At 50.4% G+C, this 17,436-nt stretch overlaps 1 protein-coding gene across 3 annotated transcripts in view; it reads left to right on the top strand.

The window, feature by feature from the left end:
• LOC144726800 (putative oxidoreductase ZK1290.5) overlaps window positions 1-16,858 on the top strand; it is a 99,043-nt gene extending 82,185 nt beyond the window's left edge. For 2 of the 3 annotated variants that reach the window (XM_078605702.1, XM_078605700.1), the window contains 3 exons: window positions 8,340-8,522; window positions 9,127-9,186; window positions 15,554-16,858. In XM_078605702.1, coding sequence (XP_078461828.1) covers window positions 8,340-8,522; window positions 9,127-9,186; window positions 15,554-15,655 — 345 coding nt within the window. In that variant the 3' untranslated portion in view covers window positions 15,656-16,858. Of the gene's footprint in view, window positions 1-8,339; window positions 8,523-9,126; window positions 9,187-12,244; window positions 14,074-15,553 lie in introns of those variants that run through there. The other variant, XM_078605701.1, reaches the window with a different exon arrangement.
• The last annotated feature ends 578 nt before the right edge of the window (window positions 16,859-17,436 follow it).

The following is a 17,436-nucleotide window of genomic DNA, read 5'->3' as shown; positions in this document are numbered from 1 at the left end:
TTGACCCGTGCAGCCACTAGAGGCTGTTATTTTTTACGACAATGTAACAAAAAAAAGTCCTTGGATCGGAGCAGTGGATATGGTTACTGTGATTGGGCAGGGTGGAGCAGAGTCGTCCACCCCACGTGGTTGGGCAGGGTGGAGCACAGTTGTCCACCCCGGGTGGTTAGGCAGGGTGGAGCACAGTTGTCCACCCCGCGTGGTTGGGCAGGGTGGAGCAGAGTCGTCCACCCCGCGTGGTTGGGCAGGGTGGAGCGCAGCATTCCACCCCGCGTGGTCACCGCATGGTTCTTTCATCTCACACGGTTCTGCTCGACCACTTAAGTCACTGCACCGTCCACAAAGATGCACGTTAAAATATTTAATCTCTTGGTATTTAATAACACATCTTTGACCCTGTTTGAAGTGTCTCGGCACTGGGTGAAGTTTTTTTTTCATTTTGTCGCAGAAGCCTCTTCTGGAGTTAAATGTTTAACAATTCAACACTTAACAATGTGGAACAACCTGGAAATAAAATCACCACAGTTTCTGCTGCTGTCCTGCAGGGATCGATGTCATCTGGACAGATGACATCCACCCCGTCTAGACTGATCCTTGGGGCATATATATTTGTTTTATCCTCTCCAATTTTTAAACACTTTTCTGTTAGATGTCACATCTCAAAAGTGATTCATGTCCTGCTAATTAAAACGTATACTTTAATACATGTGTTAGCCATAAGCGGCATCGTCATGCATTTCTCATACGCTGCTAAAACAAAACTTAAGGTTGTACAAGTCCAGTGTTTGTACTAACAAACCGACACGAATCGATGTACACGTGCAGCCCGTTCGTCAAGCCGCTGCTGGGGGAGGTCCTCTCCACGTCGTACTGGCCCGAGGGGTTGTCTGTCCATACTTCACCACGCCGGTTGCACCGGGTGGGTGAAGAGGAGGGCGCTCAAATCGGCTGACATGAGCCGTGTCGGAGTCCCAACTGAGGTTAGGGGGGGGGGGTCAGAGAGCTGCGCGCTGAACCGCTGTCTCTTCTGATTCCCATGTGGCGCTAAAATCGGACTCGGAGTTCTCCCTGCTCCGTGTTCGTAGCAGAGGCCAAGAACGAGCGACGTTGTAAACGAACATCAACAACGACGTCGACAGTGTCAACACAACGCAATCAAACGGCTCATTGTTCGGCATTGTTTTCACGTGGATGTGATCACGTTAGTTTTTCCACTTTCACTCAGCCTTCTGATCCTTTATATAGCGCGGGCATGGTTACCTTGGCGGTTAACTTCACGGTTACCTTGGCAGTTAACTTCACGGTTAACTTCGCGGTTAACTTGGCGGTTAACTTGGCGCAAAAAATGTGGCACGGGGCGCTCGTCGCAAGCGCGGCGTCAATTGAACACTCTCTGCCGTTCTCGCAAACACACGCAGGGCCCTGCACGCAGAGCCCTGCACGCAGAGCCCTGCACCACGCAGCGTGTTCACCCCCCTAAGACGCGTCACGCCGGGTTCCTCTCTTGGCGCCCTCGGGGGCTGTCGTGTGGCTCTGCGACTGATGGCGGAGTGGCCCGCCGAGACGTAATGAGACGCAGGCGAGCGAGATGAAAGAGAGATCAACACGCGATAGAGACGAGAGAGAGAGCTGCGGACGCAAGATTAGTGAGATGAAAGCAAGATACACGAGAGAGACAGAGACCTAGGGATAACATTGTCTCGGAGAATGTATCGCGCGTCTCGTGTGCCATTGAGCAAAGCGGTGACAACACGTGCACACACACGCACCTGCTGAACACTGGTCAGCTCAAACTGTGACGTCTCTGCTAAGTGGCAGAGATAATTATTTGCTAAATTAAAGTCTTAAAACGCAGTCCAGAGCCTCCCCGTATCCCCGACTCTTTGCTGTTCTCCATCTAACGGTGACAACGTCGCCTCCTCCACGCACCAAGCCCACGCGGGTTTATTGAAGCGCACTTTTGTCTGTTTATCTTAGAGCAAAAGCCTGGTAAACACCTTCCCTGGAATGTTCAATAAACCTATCCCTCTAGAGTTACCAAACTCCTTTTTATCCTCCCCTTTTATGTAAAGGTACGATAATAACTTTTCCCCAGTCCTGTGGAAACTGTTAGCTCCTCCACTGCAGCTGTGATTATTTAGCGAAGTTATTCCAGCATCTGTTGGCCACCTTTTCATATTTCAGAGAAAGCCTCAACTCCTGATACAAGCACACCTGGCCTCGCAACCAAAGGGGGTGTGCTAATATCCTGCTTCTGCTGCATCACAACGATCTTTAACCGAACACAGTAAATAGGGCGCTTTGTACGCACAGGATATGAGCCATGTGTACTGTTTAACACGAAGGCTTTAGCGACCAATATCATCCACAATACAGGTTTTTTTGGGTTAGATCGCGTCAATATATTTACAGGATTTTTTGGGGGGAGTTCAATATATTTACGCGGTCTAACCTAAAAAAACAAATCAGCATTGTGGGTGATGTTGTAGTTGCACGACACGATCGGCCCTGGCTTTGTTGAGCGCGCGCTCGATTCGATAGCAGCCCCTCACCCCCCTATTGTGTTCATGGAAAATGAGACGCGCGCGGTACAGCAGCAGGCGCCCAAGAGGGAGCGGAGCGAGTAGGTGGAGGAGGTGGAGGAGGAGGTGGAGGAGGAGGAGGTGGAGGAGCGTCTTCTCTGATAGCCGGCCGGAGCCGCGTGGAGGGAAGCTCGCGCTGCCTGTCGTGTTGTTGTTGGGGCAATGAAAGGCCGGATGTCTGGTAAAATATATATATTTTAAAATAACAGCGAGCACGCAACCACGCAGTCGGCACAGGACATTGCCACGGTATTGAAACTCCACCCAAAAAAAAAAGTTGTTGGTTTAATTTTTTTAAATCTTGCTTCGAGACAATATCATCGGAGGTCCCGTGGTCGTTGACGTAACCGGTTCGGATCCGGTCGAGACTCATCGTGCTCCGTGCCGAGTGACGCCTTGCGCGGTGTGGCGGTGAGCGCGCTGCGCTACAAAGCCGGCGAGCCGAGTTCGATTCACGCCCACGCCCACCGTCACCGGCGACGATTACCTGAACCGGTCCTGGGCCTCCCCTAGGTCGACTCAGCCTCAAATGAGTACCTGGCGCGGTCTGTAAACATCGCCACTGGGGAGACAAAGGCGGCCGGGCGTGGTGCTGGACACCCACCCCCTCGTGTGCCGTGCCGGCCTTCATAGGTGCTCGCTAACAGCACTTGCCCCAATAGTCTGGTGAAGGCTACACGGGGGGTCTTTGTCTTTGTTGCCGTGTGCAGCTTCACTAAATGAAATCATCCGGCTTTCTATTGCAGAAGATGTAATTTATATCAATTGGCTGCCACCTGGGTAAATAGAGGACGTTGGGTTGCATTGGAACTGCCCCTCGCCCCGCTCTCTGCCCTGCCCCGTTCCATCTGAGCCCGTGGCGAGGAGGCACGCGCGGGCGTGCGTGGCGGCTCGCGGAGATGACATCAGACGGAGTTTAAAGGGACAACAGTGTGCATGTGTGACAGTGTGCGTGTGTGTAACAGTGTGTGTGTGACAGTGCGTGTGTGTAACAGTGTGTGTGTGACAGTGTGTGTGTGCAACAGTGTGTGTGTGTAACAGTGTGTGTGTGTAACATTCGTAGTTTCCAATGTTTATTTAGGCTGGCCTGCCTACGATTAATCCTGGGTTTAACCAGGCTGGATTGTGTGAGGAGCTCACAAATCCTTGAAAGATCTGGGCAAAGTCCCATCGGTGAGCTCCTCCGACAGGCAAGGCTGCATTGGCTGGGTCATGTAGCCCGCATGCCCAGCCACCGCATGCCTAAACAGCTTTTGTTCGGCCGGATTGAGGGGGCTAAACGGGCGCGGCACGGGCAGAGAAGAGATGGAGTGATGTGGTACAGGAGGACGTGGAGCTGAGTGGACTTGCCGATGACTGGTACCAGCGGTGTCAAGATCGGCCTCTGTGGAGGAGGCTCGTGAAGGACGCTACCGGGTAGTTGGAGGCAGTCGCCCTCCAACAACAACGGAGGGCGGAGGAGCGACGCTCACAACAACGAGCGGAGCGCCGGGTGGATAAAGCACAGCAAGTTGGCACAGTAGGGGGCACAGGTGGTGCATCAGCCAATCATCTCGGTCATCTCAGTCAGTCGACCCGTGGCACCTGGGTCTGCCCCGTGACCTCCTGCCAGCGGGCGTTCGGCACTTCACGTGGCGTCAAGGTGCACATTGCCTGGCACAAGCGTCGTGGTGACGTCACCGCCACTTAGTGGCGAATGGCGGTTGTTGTGTGTAACAGTGTGTGTGTGTGACAGTGTGTGTGCGTGCGCGTTTGGGGAGCGGTAGTGTAGCGATTCCTGCTCAAGGTCAACACCAGTGACGATTGTCTGAATCGGTCCTGGGCCTCCCCTAGGTCGACTCAGCCTCAAATTAGTAGCTGGTGTAGCGGTGTGTAAACATCACCACTGGGGAGACAAAGGCGGCCGGGCGTGGTGCTGGCCACCCACCCCCTCGTGTGCCCTACAAGCCTTCATGGGTGCGTGCTAACAGCACTTGCCCCAACAAGTCCGTTAATGCTATCCGGGGGATCTTAGTATTTAGTGTACGTGCACCACCAGCGCACACAAGGGTTCTCATCGTAATTTTTTTACCCAGCTCCGTTCCGGTGGCTGGACGTGGGCACGCCGCGCGGGGAGTCTCGTGTAACAAGCCATCACGATGGACATCTCCCATCATCATCCGTTAACAAAAAAAAAGATCGAGCGAGAGAGTGAGCTAGAGAGTGAGCGAGAGGTGGGGTTTACATAAAGCAAAGTTTTAAAAAAAATTACGAAATGATGAACGAAGCAAAATGCCGACTACACCGAGCATCTTCTTGTTTCCACTGATCGTAAAAAAAAGCATCATCACCACCGCAGACGAGCTGACCTGTGTGCTCAGAGCCGTCAGGCGTGGCCGCCTTCGGCTGCCGTTCTGTCACCAGCCTCGCCCAGCGTCCCTCGCCCCTCCCTCACTCCCCCCACGTTGCGTCCCGTTCGAGCCCGCGTGCGTTTCTTAGCGGTCAATTTGACGTCTGTAATTTGTGGGTTTTTTGTTGCCTCCGATCCATGTGTTTTTTTAACAGCCGTGTGTTTTTTTTGTCTTTCAATTATTGCACATTCGTTCGTTTACGCTGTGGGATGAACAGACCGCGCGCGTGTGTGCCCGCTCTAGCGAGGCGCACTCGGAATTCTGGGAACCTGCCACGGTTCTGTGCAACAAAAATAAACTTGGCCAATTTTTTTTCACGAGTTGAGAAGAAAAGCTACCTTTGACTGATCTCGTGTGCGAGTGTCTCTCTGTCTCTGTCAGTCTCGTGTGTGTGTGTGAATTCCGTGTGGAATTTAGAAGGCTAAATGGGGCATCTTTGTTTGAGGGAGCGTATGCAGGTGTGTGTGTGTATATGTGAACTTATAAACGCCTGAACAGGATTTCTTCCACCAGTCTCGTCCTGGCTAAGAGGGAGAACGTTGTGCTGGTGTGTGTGTGGTGTGCCTATGGGTGGTGCAGTGTTGCAGTGCTTAGCGCACTGAGCCGCAAAGATTAGATTCCCGCTTACGGCCAACATCAATGGTCGAGCATCTGCACCAGTCCTGGGCCTTTTCCAAGGTCGACCGAGTTCTCATGGAAAGCCTTCATAGTTTCCCCACTTGTCGACGTAGGCTACATCGTGGGGTGGAAGCTATAAATGTGTACAGTACACGCGGCTGTGCGCTCTATTAAATACATATCTACATGTAACAAGACACAGCAATGTATCTTCTTGATGGCTCTGCAGCTGAGCTTAAAAAAAACAGAAAATTAGTTTTTATTTTATACCGACCTCTTTGTTTTGGCCGCCTCAAGTTGGGGTGACGCGTGCGGGCTTTGGCACAGCTGCGACCTCCGGGATGAGAGGGATTCTCGCTTCCGCGCGGCGTGAAGCGGTGACGTCTCGGGACATTACTAACTCGGTGCTTTACGGGATTCTTTTTTACGCATCCCTTTGAAGGAAAATGTAACCCAAAAAACCAACAGCTCTCACCTTGTAGATGTGTACCCAGGCTACCTGTTCTGGGCTGTGCCCAACGCAGGCTTTGATGATGACCTCAGGGAGCACCCTTCCAGCAGCAGCAGCGGTGGCGTGAGAAGACGTTGCATCGCTGAGGCCGGCTGCACCTGGGGGAGCTCGTAACTGGGTACTCGTTCCAGTCCGAGGCAGCCCCAGCGGGCCTAAACATCAGTTGACAATTTTAGCATCAACAGCCAGAGTTTGAACCCTGGGGGGGCGGGGAGGGGAGGGGGTCAGTGGAACGGAAGTGGGGGGCCGGCACAAAGCCGTTGTTTGAGAATGCGCCTGACGGCTCTTCGGGGCAGAGGAATGCGCGCTACCGCGATGACAACACTCCTGGAAGTGCCCTCACAATGCACAGGCAGCGACGCAGAAAGCCGCCCAGTGTCTGATCAAATGAAAGTGCGGCGGCGGTGGCGGCGGCGACTTCTAACGGCGCGCTTTGAAAGCGCCTGGCCGAGCGGAGTGCGGCTTCAACTCGTCGCATTCCAGCGGAGACATTAGAAGTTATAAAATTGCCGTCGCTGGCACGTGGAGGTTCCTGGCCAGAGCCCCGTGACCCTCCCGGCGCTGCCCGTTACAGTGGCGATGAAGAGGGGCTCATTGACCCACACGCACACAGCCCCGGTGCGTGCCCACGCCCTCGCCCATCCATTCGCGAGCCCACGCTGAGTGAGGCCTCCATCCGATGTCGCGTGATCATTAGAGACCCGTCCTGCTAGACAGAGTAGGTCACTGTGTACAGGAATCGTGACTCAATATTGACATTGAAAGACAACTTGCTAGTCGATTGTAAGTCTACAAAGTGAAACATTTTCCGATTTAACAATAATGGCATCTACCTTGAAAACTATATTAATCTCAGTGCATATTACCGATTTAAAAGTAAATTCATGAACACATTTGAAAAAAAAAAGAAACCTATAATTAGCCAGCATGAAAGTATTCAAGGAAGCAAAACATAAACTGCAAATAATGACAAATAATTAAAACCTTTATATATACAAAACTCTTGAAACACGTATACTGTATATGTTTACACGGTTCACCTCTGTCAGGCCGCTGCTTTTGGCCACCCCACAATTTGGCTGCGTGTGATCCCAATTGAGTCATTTTCATGTACATTTTTAGCACTGGAACCTTTGCCCAACAGATAGCAGCGACGTTGTATGTCTTGTTTTGGCTAAGGGAGGGGAATGGAGAACTCAGAGGAAACCCATGGAGGAGAACGGGGGGAGGACACACGCAACACTCCACACAGGGAGGCGCTCGAGTTGAGAGTCGAACCCAGGCCCTTTGGCCGTGAGACACGAGTGTCACCACTGTGCCACCTTGGCACCCACAACCACCCTCGCTGTTGATCACGATTGTAACAACCTGGCTCTTCCACCTGCTGTCTTGTTTTGATTAAATTGGAATTTTGGATTTATTTAAAAATGCAGCCGCATGCTGCAAGCCGTTTTATTTTTTCAACTACGTGTTAGTTTAATCGGTTAATCTACAATTTCAGTGTGTCTTATTTCACGTTTTATTTCTTCTGAATTTCTCGTGTCAGATGTTCCATCCAGTGTAACTACAGTCCAGATATATTATTGCTCGGCTAGCAAATGTTCGGATGTCCATTGATGCTGGACCAGGCCACGTGAAACCTAATGACAAGTGAACGTTTTATTTTGTGTAGTTGGTCGATTCGGCTTAGGTTCATCAACTCCCCGCACTCAAAAACCCAGGCTTTTCATCACGAGTGGGCTGTCCTGGTTTGACCCCCAGGATCTCGGATCTGAGAAACGTAGATCAGTGGGCCCCGTGAGGGTTGCCCAGTCACCAGAATTTCCACTTCAAACAGCAGTGGCGGGCGCTGGGAGCACAGTGGGAAGTGAGATCAAAGCAACTGCTGTGTAATCTTCACGTGCGGATTAGCGGCAATTAGGCAGTTTTACCGGAGGCGTAAATAAGTACATGAATCGGTTTACAACAACCAAGGTTGTTGGTGGAGCGGTGGTGCAGCTGTGAGTTCCAGTCCCGGCCACGGTTCACATCAGTGGCGAGTGATTTTAGAACTTGGTCCCGCGCCTCTCCGAGTTTAACTCAGTACCCGGTGTTGCATCTAATCATCGGCAATGGGGGGAGACAAAGGGGGCCGGGCGTGGTGTTGGCTACACCCCACACACCCCTCCCCGCCGCCCCATGCCGCGGTTGAAGGCGGCCACGCGAGGGGATCTTTGCCTTTGTCGTTGGCGCGAGCAGGTGGAGTTCCACCCGTACCAGCAGCCTCGCGAGCTCATGTCGTTCTGCCGGTCGCGGGGCATCGCCTTCGAGGGCTACTGCCCCCTGGCCAAGGGGCAGGTGCTGTGCGACCCCACGGTCCGCGCCGTCGCGCGCAAGCACGCGCGCTCGCCCGCCCAGGTGTGCATCCGGTGGAGCCTGCAGGTACGCAATGCTGTCGTGACGCGTCGCCCGCTCCCCGCCGTCCTGACAAACGGGGAGCCGAAGGAAATGGCCGTGCTTGGCTGGCTGGGTGGCTGGCACGGGAACAGCTAAGATTGGATGGCAGGCTGGCGGATGGCGGTATAGGCAGGCATTCAGGCAGCTAACAGGCAGGTAGAGGCTGCTAGCAGGCAGGCAGGAAGGCAATTGTTGTGATGGAGCAAATTCAAATCACTCAAAGAGGATTGCACACAGCAATCATCGCCGCCTACTGGCAACTAATGCCACGGGGGGCACTCCTCCAAACGAGACCATCCCCTGTCTCTTGAGTCCTCGGCTCGTTTAACAAGATAAACCCGAAACAGTGATGAGATGCAGCGGTTGGATCCTGTGGTGGTAAGGTATCATGCATGGACATTTTTGGCCAACATTGGCACTTTATTAAAAGACAGCACCTCCGATTAGCACGGTGCAAAAGAAGTTAATCATACATACAAACAACGCTTGCGTGAAACACGGGGGGAGGGGTTGATTGAGTGGCGAGAGTCACGTGCGCGCGATGTTTTACCAACTGATCCTGCGTTTGGTGACATGCCCTGTCTTCCAGAACGGGGTGATCACCATCCCAAAGTCGACAAAGGAGGCAAGGATCAAGGAGAACTGCCAGGTGGGAACGCCGTGCCACCGCGGGACGGCCACGCCGCTCGTTTGCAGAGGCTCGCGGTTCGAGACCAGCGGCCGGCCCCGGTTAATACTTGCGGGCGTAGTGACCGTAGTGGACGTTGAAGATGCCCCTGACGTAATGCTCACGCAGTAGGCCGTTGTGTGCCAGTGTCAGGGTCAAAGTTCACCTAAGTGAACTTCACCTAAGTGAACTTTGACCCTCAGCTGGTTAAACAAAATTAACTTGGACTTGAAACCTTACCCGCTCATCGTCTGAGCTCAGTGATCGTGCTCCCGAGCCTCCGAATGTCGCCTGTTCACTTTCCCCCACGCGGCTTCTCTGCATTCGTCGCGGCTTCGCTTTGTAAACACTTTGGTGCACCTTGGCTGTGGCTCCCGTGCCATTTTGCTTGAGTTACTTCCCTCCCTTCCCTATTCCTCACGTAACTCTGCCTCATTCATTCCCTGCTTGAGGTGCGGCCTTGCGTGCATCGTGTCAAATTGATCGTCAAAAACCTCGTATCGGACGCTCCAAAAATAAGAAAATATTGTATCACACTATTCGGTCGGGCATAAGCAAACAAACCACTAACCGATACGATGGGTACAATTATGGATATTGTACAGCCCTCTGTCAATCCACTGCCAGATGAAGGCCCAGCCACATCGTGTCGGTCTTTGGGAGTGTTTGACATAGTTCGCCATTCTGGTCAGCGCAGGTCGGTGAAGTGAGGGTGCAGGATGGGGTCAGGTTTCACTCTCCACTGATGTGAACCGTGGTGGTGGAATTGAACTCAGGTGACCAGATTCACTGCACTCCCCATTTTCCCACCACTTTGGCAACAGAAATGTAACCCAGCAATATGGAATGGACTCTAATGGTGAGGTTCTGCATTGGCGTCAGTTTTACACAACTTACCATTGCAACTCTTTCTGCATTATGGAAGGTCTCTGAATGGGAGAAAAATACATTTTCAAGTTCGGGTTTATACTTAGAATTAAAATAAGTAGGCTTAGTTTGCGGCCTACAAGCCTCTGATCGCGAGGCACCCTGACATTTAAGAACCGTGGGTGCCATATGACATCACAGCACAGAGGCCTACTTCAGCATTTGACATTTTGAATTTGACAGGAAGCCACAGCAGCTGTTGAAGCAGATACGTATGGAATCAGCAATTATTTTACCTTAACCGCTTGATTTTGATTGGCAGATAGCTCACTCGCTAGAGCATTCGCTGACATTGGGATTGACTGAAAAAATATTACCACCACCATCAGTCTGATTCGGTTACTTAGAAAAATAGCGTATGATACAGAATATCATAGCGTAATACAATTTCAACTTAATAATTTTATTAAGCACCTTTCATCGAGAAGTGCGGCACAAGACACAGCAGCAAACAATCAGCGTAAAAACAACTCGTGAAACTAAAAGTAATCAATGCTTAAAAGACATTTTCTGAATTTACGAGTAGTTGAATAAACGGGAGTGTATGAATGCGTTTTAAAACGCGGTTTTCAAAATCTCCACCGACTCGGAGACTCCGAGAGATCTGGTGGAAGAGAGTTCCAGAGTCTGGGAGCCACACGGGGGACCGGCTCCTGGTCGATCATCGACCGGAGCCTCGTCCCAGGAACGCAGAGGAGACCTGCACCCCCAGGTCTTAGATCTTAGAGACCTTGAGGGGACGTGCGGTTGCAAGCAACGAGTCTCTGAAGTAGGCGGGACGAGGTGGTTCAGAGCTTTGTAAGTTAGCACCGACGTGTAATGGCGTCTGTAATGTGTACGGCGTTTTATAAATACGTATCTTTTGAGCGTGGATGTAATTTTGTTGTGACCAGGTGGGAATTCTGGAGACCAGGATGAGTCTTATTTGCAAGAGGAGTGATCTGGGTCACCGAACTGACCACAGGAAAACAAATAAAAATAAAGTACAGCAAAGAAGCTAATTTAAATCGGAACAGAAATGACCATGTCACGAGAAATATCTAAAATATTGCACGAGGATAAATCACCGTTAAATAATAACATGGAAAGAGGGTGTTCAAAGTTATTTGATAGGAAAGTGGAATTCCCTCCAGTGGTTCAAGACCTTCAATAAAAAATATGTCCTTAATATGTCCTAAAAAACATGTCCTTCTCTTGCATCGTCGATCTTGCTTCACTCTGCTCCACACCGTGGCCTCCAAGCAAAACGAGACTCCCAGGGGCCATCCACATCGGACACGGGTCCGATGTGGCATTTCAGGATTTTATAAGACCGCGCTGAGGTTACAGTTCAATGTTGCAGTGACGTGCGACATCAAATTCATTAATTTCAATCGCCTTTAACCAAAAGGGGGGGGGGCCTTCGAGATGTGTTCGATCTCCTCACAGAATAAATAAACGCGGTTCCAGTCATCTTTCCTTATCCAAATGAAACCGATTCCTCCTTTGCCCATGTGCTATTGCTGATTTACGTGAAGCAGCATTCGTTTAAGCAGCCCAACTCTTGACTGGCGATGAGACCCAGAAGGGTGAAACCCGTAAAGCTGTGGGTTGCCATATCTTATTGTCCAGTGCAATCCCTCTTCACGAATAAGAGACACTTGGGAAATGATATTTAAACGGGGACGCTTATTAATTTCTTGGCACAGTTGTGATGGGACGGTGCTTGTATCAATGGAATTTCCAACTGCGTGCCTACTGGCGGAGGGACGAGCGGGACCACGTGGCTACCTTGCCGGGTTGCTCAGCTCAACGCGCTGCTCGGGGCAGACAAAGTGGCGCACGGTGACCGCACGGCCCTTCTAGACAGCTCGAACGCAGCGGCACTGGCGGGGTGTGCCTGCCGGTACCTGCCACGTTCTGACCCCGTGGACATCTGTGAAAAAGAGCTTGATAGTTCATCGGATTCTTCCAGGATAATTAAATATTCAGATTTTGACTAACTCCCCCCCCCCCCCACCATTCCCACATCTCCCACTCCCCCTCTCCCTCCCACAAACTCCCCCTAACCCCCACCCTCTACCCCCCCCCTTGTCCCCACTTCACTCTTCCGCTCACCACCCTCCACACGCAGGTATTTGATTTCCACCTTGCCGATGACGACGTGGCCGCGCTGAACGGCTTACACGACGGCAGGCATGTCAGCTGGGACTGGAGCAGCTGCCTGTGAAGCCGTTGCCTCTCTAACCGACGCGCCCCCCAAAACAAAACACCAACCTCAGACTCGAGCCCCCCCCCCACCCAACTACACAAACATTGCAGAGGCAGCCCAGAGCCACTGTGTGCGCAGCGCGCTTTAACACGGTGCCGTCGACAGCTCCGTTCACGTCGTCGGCGTCGTCAGCGTCGTTGTACCTCGTTTAAGGTGGGCGGAGGGGGGGAGCCCGTGGAGTAGAAGCCCTGTTGTTGCTAAGAGACCTCGGTCGACCTGGTGGGAGTGGGACCAATCTTTATGTGTGGGTACAATTCCGATTTCGGACGTTGCGGTGGGCACGCAAGAACGTGTGCCCTTTGTGATTGGCACCGCGTTGCCTCGCACGGCTGCATTACCATGGGTGGCTCACTTTGCCGTGCGAGCCAGCCATAGGTGTCTCACTTTGCCGTGCGAGCCACCCGTGTGAGCCAGCCGCGCGCTGTTTGCACGACTTACCTGGCAGTGCGGCGAGGAGTCGCGCTCTGCGTTGCACTAAAAATCAGAGAATCGAGTGCTTTGTGCTCGTACTGCGCGTTTCCAACCAGGCGGTTTTATTTTGATCGGCCGAGCTGCTCAGCTCACAGTCGCATGCTCTCGATTTCAAATCCCACTTCGGGAGGGGGGGGGGTTAACTCGACCCATCGACCCATCATCCATTCAGGATTGGTCGCGTGAGCGCTCCTTTGTGCTCGAGGCAACAATAGATGTCCTTGGCGGAGATTGGTCCCAGCGGAATCTCGCAGGAATGTGGCCGTTTCGCTGCTGCCTGAGGCCTAACAATGGGCGGCTGCAGCCCCGACTGAGTGCCCTGGACACCGATTTTAATCCACCGCACACGCGAACTCGACAGAGAGCCGCTCCAAAGAGATCGTGAGCAATGGTGTTAGCCGAGACTTGCAAACAAACAAACGTGGATTTTCTATTCACCCTCGGGACCGACCCAGCCCCGTCTTGAATTGGTGTGAGATGTTGAACGGTGAGCCCGTTTCTTCATTTCACGTGACAAGTTGGTGAACGTTACGCTTGTAATGAATTCAAAGCAACTGTACACCTGGACTAGAAGCTGAAATATAAAGATAGCCACTGAAAGTTAAAACTTAGGGTTGTGTTTTTAAGATGCGCTTGTTTGAAAGAGGGAGGCTCAAGCCAAATGCTTACTAATTCCTTGCATGCTATTTTGAACATTGTGCAACAGATTAAATTCATTTGCATTACTGCATAAGTTACTAAACAGATAAGCAGACAATGACGTCTTCACATATCTCTCTTTCCACGTAAAACGAAGTGGTTTTTTTACAGAACAAATCAGAGCCACGGCCTTCTGGAAGTGCATAATTCCGTCACCATTAATTCGGTGCAAGTGATCAAGTGTGCGACCTGTACTCATCGTCACGTGGAGCAGAGGGTTGAAAATAAAGTTGTGTCAACCACAAATCCAACAATTTGATAACAATCTTCAACTCTAAAGGTGGCACAGTTGTTGTTGTCGATTTCTCACTCCACATGACCCAGGACCTGCTGCACTGCAAATTATCCAGTGGCATTAAGAGAGTATATCTGGCACGAACGTCATAAAATCTTCCAAGTAGCATTGCATAGTGATGCCTTGTGTTGACCACACATGTATTCCTGCACCGTGTGCTATTCAACACTGCGGTTAAACTCTGTGAATGTGAACATCTGATTGTTTTAATAAAGCATAAACGTTACATTGTTTGACTACCAGTAGAATGCAGTGTATGCCGTGATTGTGATGAGATAAAAATGCACGTGTGTACGCGCGCTCCTCTGCATGGTTTTATGGCTCCCAAGGGTTGGGGAAACTTTTCCTTCCCGAGGGCCTTTGAAGACCTTGGGCAGTCCACCACAAACTTTAATGTGCGCACCTCCGTCACTTCTGTAGCTGCAAGAGGGCCTTGCTGTGGACAGGTTTGGCCACACCTTAATGCCAAATAATATGTGGGGACTGACGCTAAAATCAGTGCCGGATTAAGCTAGTGCGGGGCCTGTAGCACATCTTGTTATAAAGGGGCCATACATTTAAAAAACCCATAAATATTAGAACACAAATGTTTAACTTGCAGAGTAAGGTAATTATCTTTTTTCATTTGCTATACAGCCAGATAATACGACAAATCGCTAACCTTAAACACCCAGTCGTTCATAAAAGTTTAAGGCAGTATAGTACTATAGTATTATTTGTTTCTTTCGGTTAAGTCACGTCTAAAGATAAAATAATAAATTAAATTAAATAATAGAATACGACGTTTCGATTGCAACACAAGCAATCATCATTTAATTTAATTTATTATTTTATCTTTAGACGTGACTTAACCGAAAGAAACAAATAATAATTCCTGCAGTCACGAAAGTTCTAAAATTAAGATAGTACTATAGTAATAGAGCAAGTGCAAAATCACTGAACCGGAATTGATAGCTTGAAAGCATTGAGCGCGGGGCCCTTGAAAGTGAGGGGCCCATAGCATATGTAGCTACTTTTGCTACTAGGATAATCTGGCACTGACTAAAATCGGGCCAAACCAAGTAACTTCATTGGCACCGTTTGATTGACCTCCCACGTTCAGACGACTGGAGGGTGTGGTTAGTCAGATGGGGCCTGTGAATGTCTGCGATTAGCCACCAGAACCGAGTGCACTGGGCAGGAATCTTAACCTCTGATGAAGACTGCCCAGGAATTGATTTGTCCTGAGATCTTGTGTTCAACTTTATTGGCGTATACTGCACAGTTATGATAGCTTGAGAAATGTAGGCAATCGAACTGTGTTGAGAGAAGACGCGTCATGGCCTTTATTGGCACCATTCTGATTCAGAGTCACTATTGAATAATAAATAATAGCTTCTTAGCTCAGTTGGCGTTGCCCGTAATAAACTCACGGTTTTTACCCTTGGTAGACGCTTATCATTATTATGAACTGAATGTGTCATATGATACTATGTTATTGGCAAGGTAGCTGTCCCGGTAAATCTCTTGAGTCTTCCCAGGACATTGAATATCTCGGTTTGTGTCAGTTGCATAATAATAGTTCTCCCATCTTCCCATGATATCTCCCGGTTGTTATTTTTTTTTATTCAGAGGAGGCACCCCCGTGTGCGTGCCGTGCGTACGCACGTGACTTTGCGTGTGCGTATCTGCTTGTCCGTCTGCTTGTCGGCGTCTCTCCGTTCCAGGTGTTCGACTTCAGCCTACCTGCGGAGGACATGGCGACCTTGGATGGAATGCACGCGGACAGGAAGCTCATTCATCTCACTCAGCCCATGTGGCAGGGCTGAGAATTTGGAGTGCTCTTCAGCAACCACTGCAGGACTCGACTTGAATCGGCAATGGGTGCGGCCTGCTCAACCACCACAAGGAGTCACATGCAACTAACGGAGCAGTGGTAGGTTTTATGTTGAGTTTTTTTAAAGATTGATTTCAAGGATGAAAACATGGGAAATGTGCGTGGCAGCTGCGGTCTCTCATGAGACGCGCGATAACGAATCTCCTCATGCTGCATAATCCCAGACCAGGCGTTCGCTTGTGGGTACTCTCCGAGGTACAGTCATTCATAAATGGTAATATGGCTTTAAATAAGAGACCTGGTTCTGTCCTGGATTGGAGCCCAGAGATTGAACTTGGATTAAAATCAGCTGTGAAGGGGTTCTGAGAGGGACGGGGATTCAAGTGAACTACTGCCGAGTGTGCCCAGCACAAGAACTTCGTGCTCCAGCCCTCACCGTTGTGCCTCGATTACGCGCAAATGCATTTCACTTTTCTGTTTTTATGTGAAACATAAACAGGCAAGTGGATGACTTTCAGAGCTGTGGTGCACGTCTGTGATGTCACCTCTGAGTTGTTGCTCATCCCAGTGAGCGAGCGGCGATGGGGCAATGCGGTGGCATCTCCACTGAAATGTGGCTCTGCTCTAACAGTTGAAACCGAAATGGAAAAATAACTCAAACATTTGATTCTTGTTGTGCCTTGTTGAAAGTAGCTGCGTTGCGGTATACTGTACGCGGCCGATAAAAAAAACATGAATGTGTAAAAATATTTCGCAATCTCGTGACCCCAAGCAGCCGATCGTGAGTTTAAACACAATCCGTCAAAGGCATCTTTGAGAAACGGCGCGAATCAAATTCCCAAAATGTTGACTTTCCAGGCTGTAAAATTGCATCTGAAAGCAACCAAAAACATAACGGCTTGCAGGAGTCGCCGGAGAGAAACACTCTTCCTGGCGCAAATGCATCCACGTATTCAGAGAGCCCCAGGCTGCAAAGATCGCCGTCATGTCTGACTTGGTGCATTGCAGTGTTGTTGTTGTTGTTGTGGAGTGCAGTGTTTAATTCAGAGCTGATGCAATGTAACCTTCTATACAGCATGCACTCCCCCGCTGAGGCCTTCTGAGAGAGCCGCAGTGCGATGCATTATTAATAAAGGATTTGTTTGAAACTCACGCCGGGGACAGCTTTTGTAAAAATATATATTTATTTTGCCACAACCTGAGCCGCTGGCAGGCGTGTTGTTTGTCATGGCGATAAACGAGCAGAGTGTTTTGTTGTGAATTTTTGAAGTCCTTTTGTGGGGCTCCCTCGGCTGCGAGCGGAAGCTGTCTCATAAACAAGGCCCGCGAATAAGTATATAACGAAACAGCGTGCTTATGGTGTAAGTGACCTCGATCGGTGCTCTGGCCAATCAACCTCGGAGAGAAGCTCTCGCCTCCGCCGTCGGGCTCTGAAAGCGGAGGAGCGAATGCACCCAACGCAAGCAACTCAAATCCACACATCCCAGCACGGCACCCACACGCGCGCTGGGTTTCCGTAGTAAATAGAAGTTTTCATTTCGCCGAATATGTTGAATGACGCGCCGCTTTCCAACACAAATAGTATTTTTCCTTTACCAGCCACCACTGGCACCGTGCGCGGTGATTTATGCGTTGTTTTTAGAGTAGCGTCCGGATTATAAATATCTGCAGTGAGATATAATCCATCACATTCGGCACATTTCAAACTTAACTGCGTCTCGAATGCATTTGTCAACATTTAAAAGATTTGTACATGTTTATCCTGTTTGTGAG

Source organism: Lampetra planeri, chromosome 24, assembly GCF_965212315.1.
Source record: "Lampetra planeri chromosome 24, kcLamPlan1.2.h2, whole genome shotgun sequence".
NCBI lineage: Eukaryota > Metazoa > Chordata > Hyperoartia > Petromyzontiformes > Petromyzontidae > Lampetra > Lampetra planeri.
The sequence above is the reverse complement of the archived record's forward strand: the minus strand, read 5'-3'. Positions and strand labels throughout refer to the sequence as shown.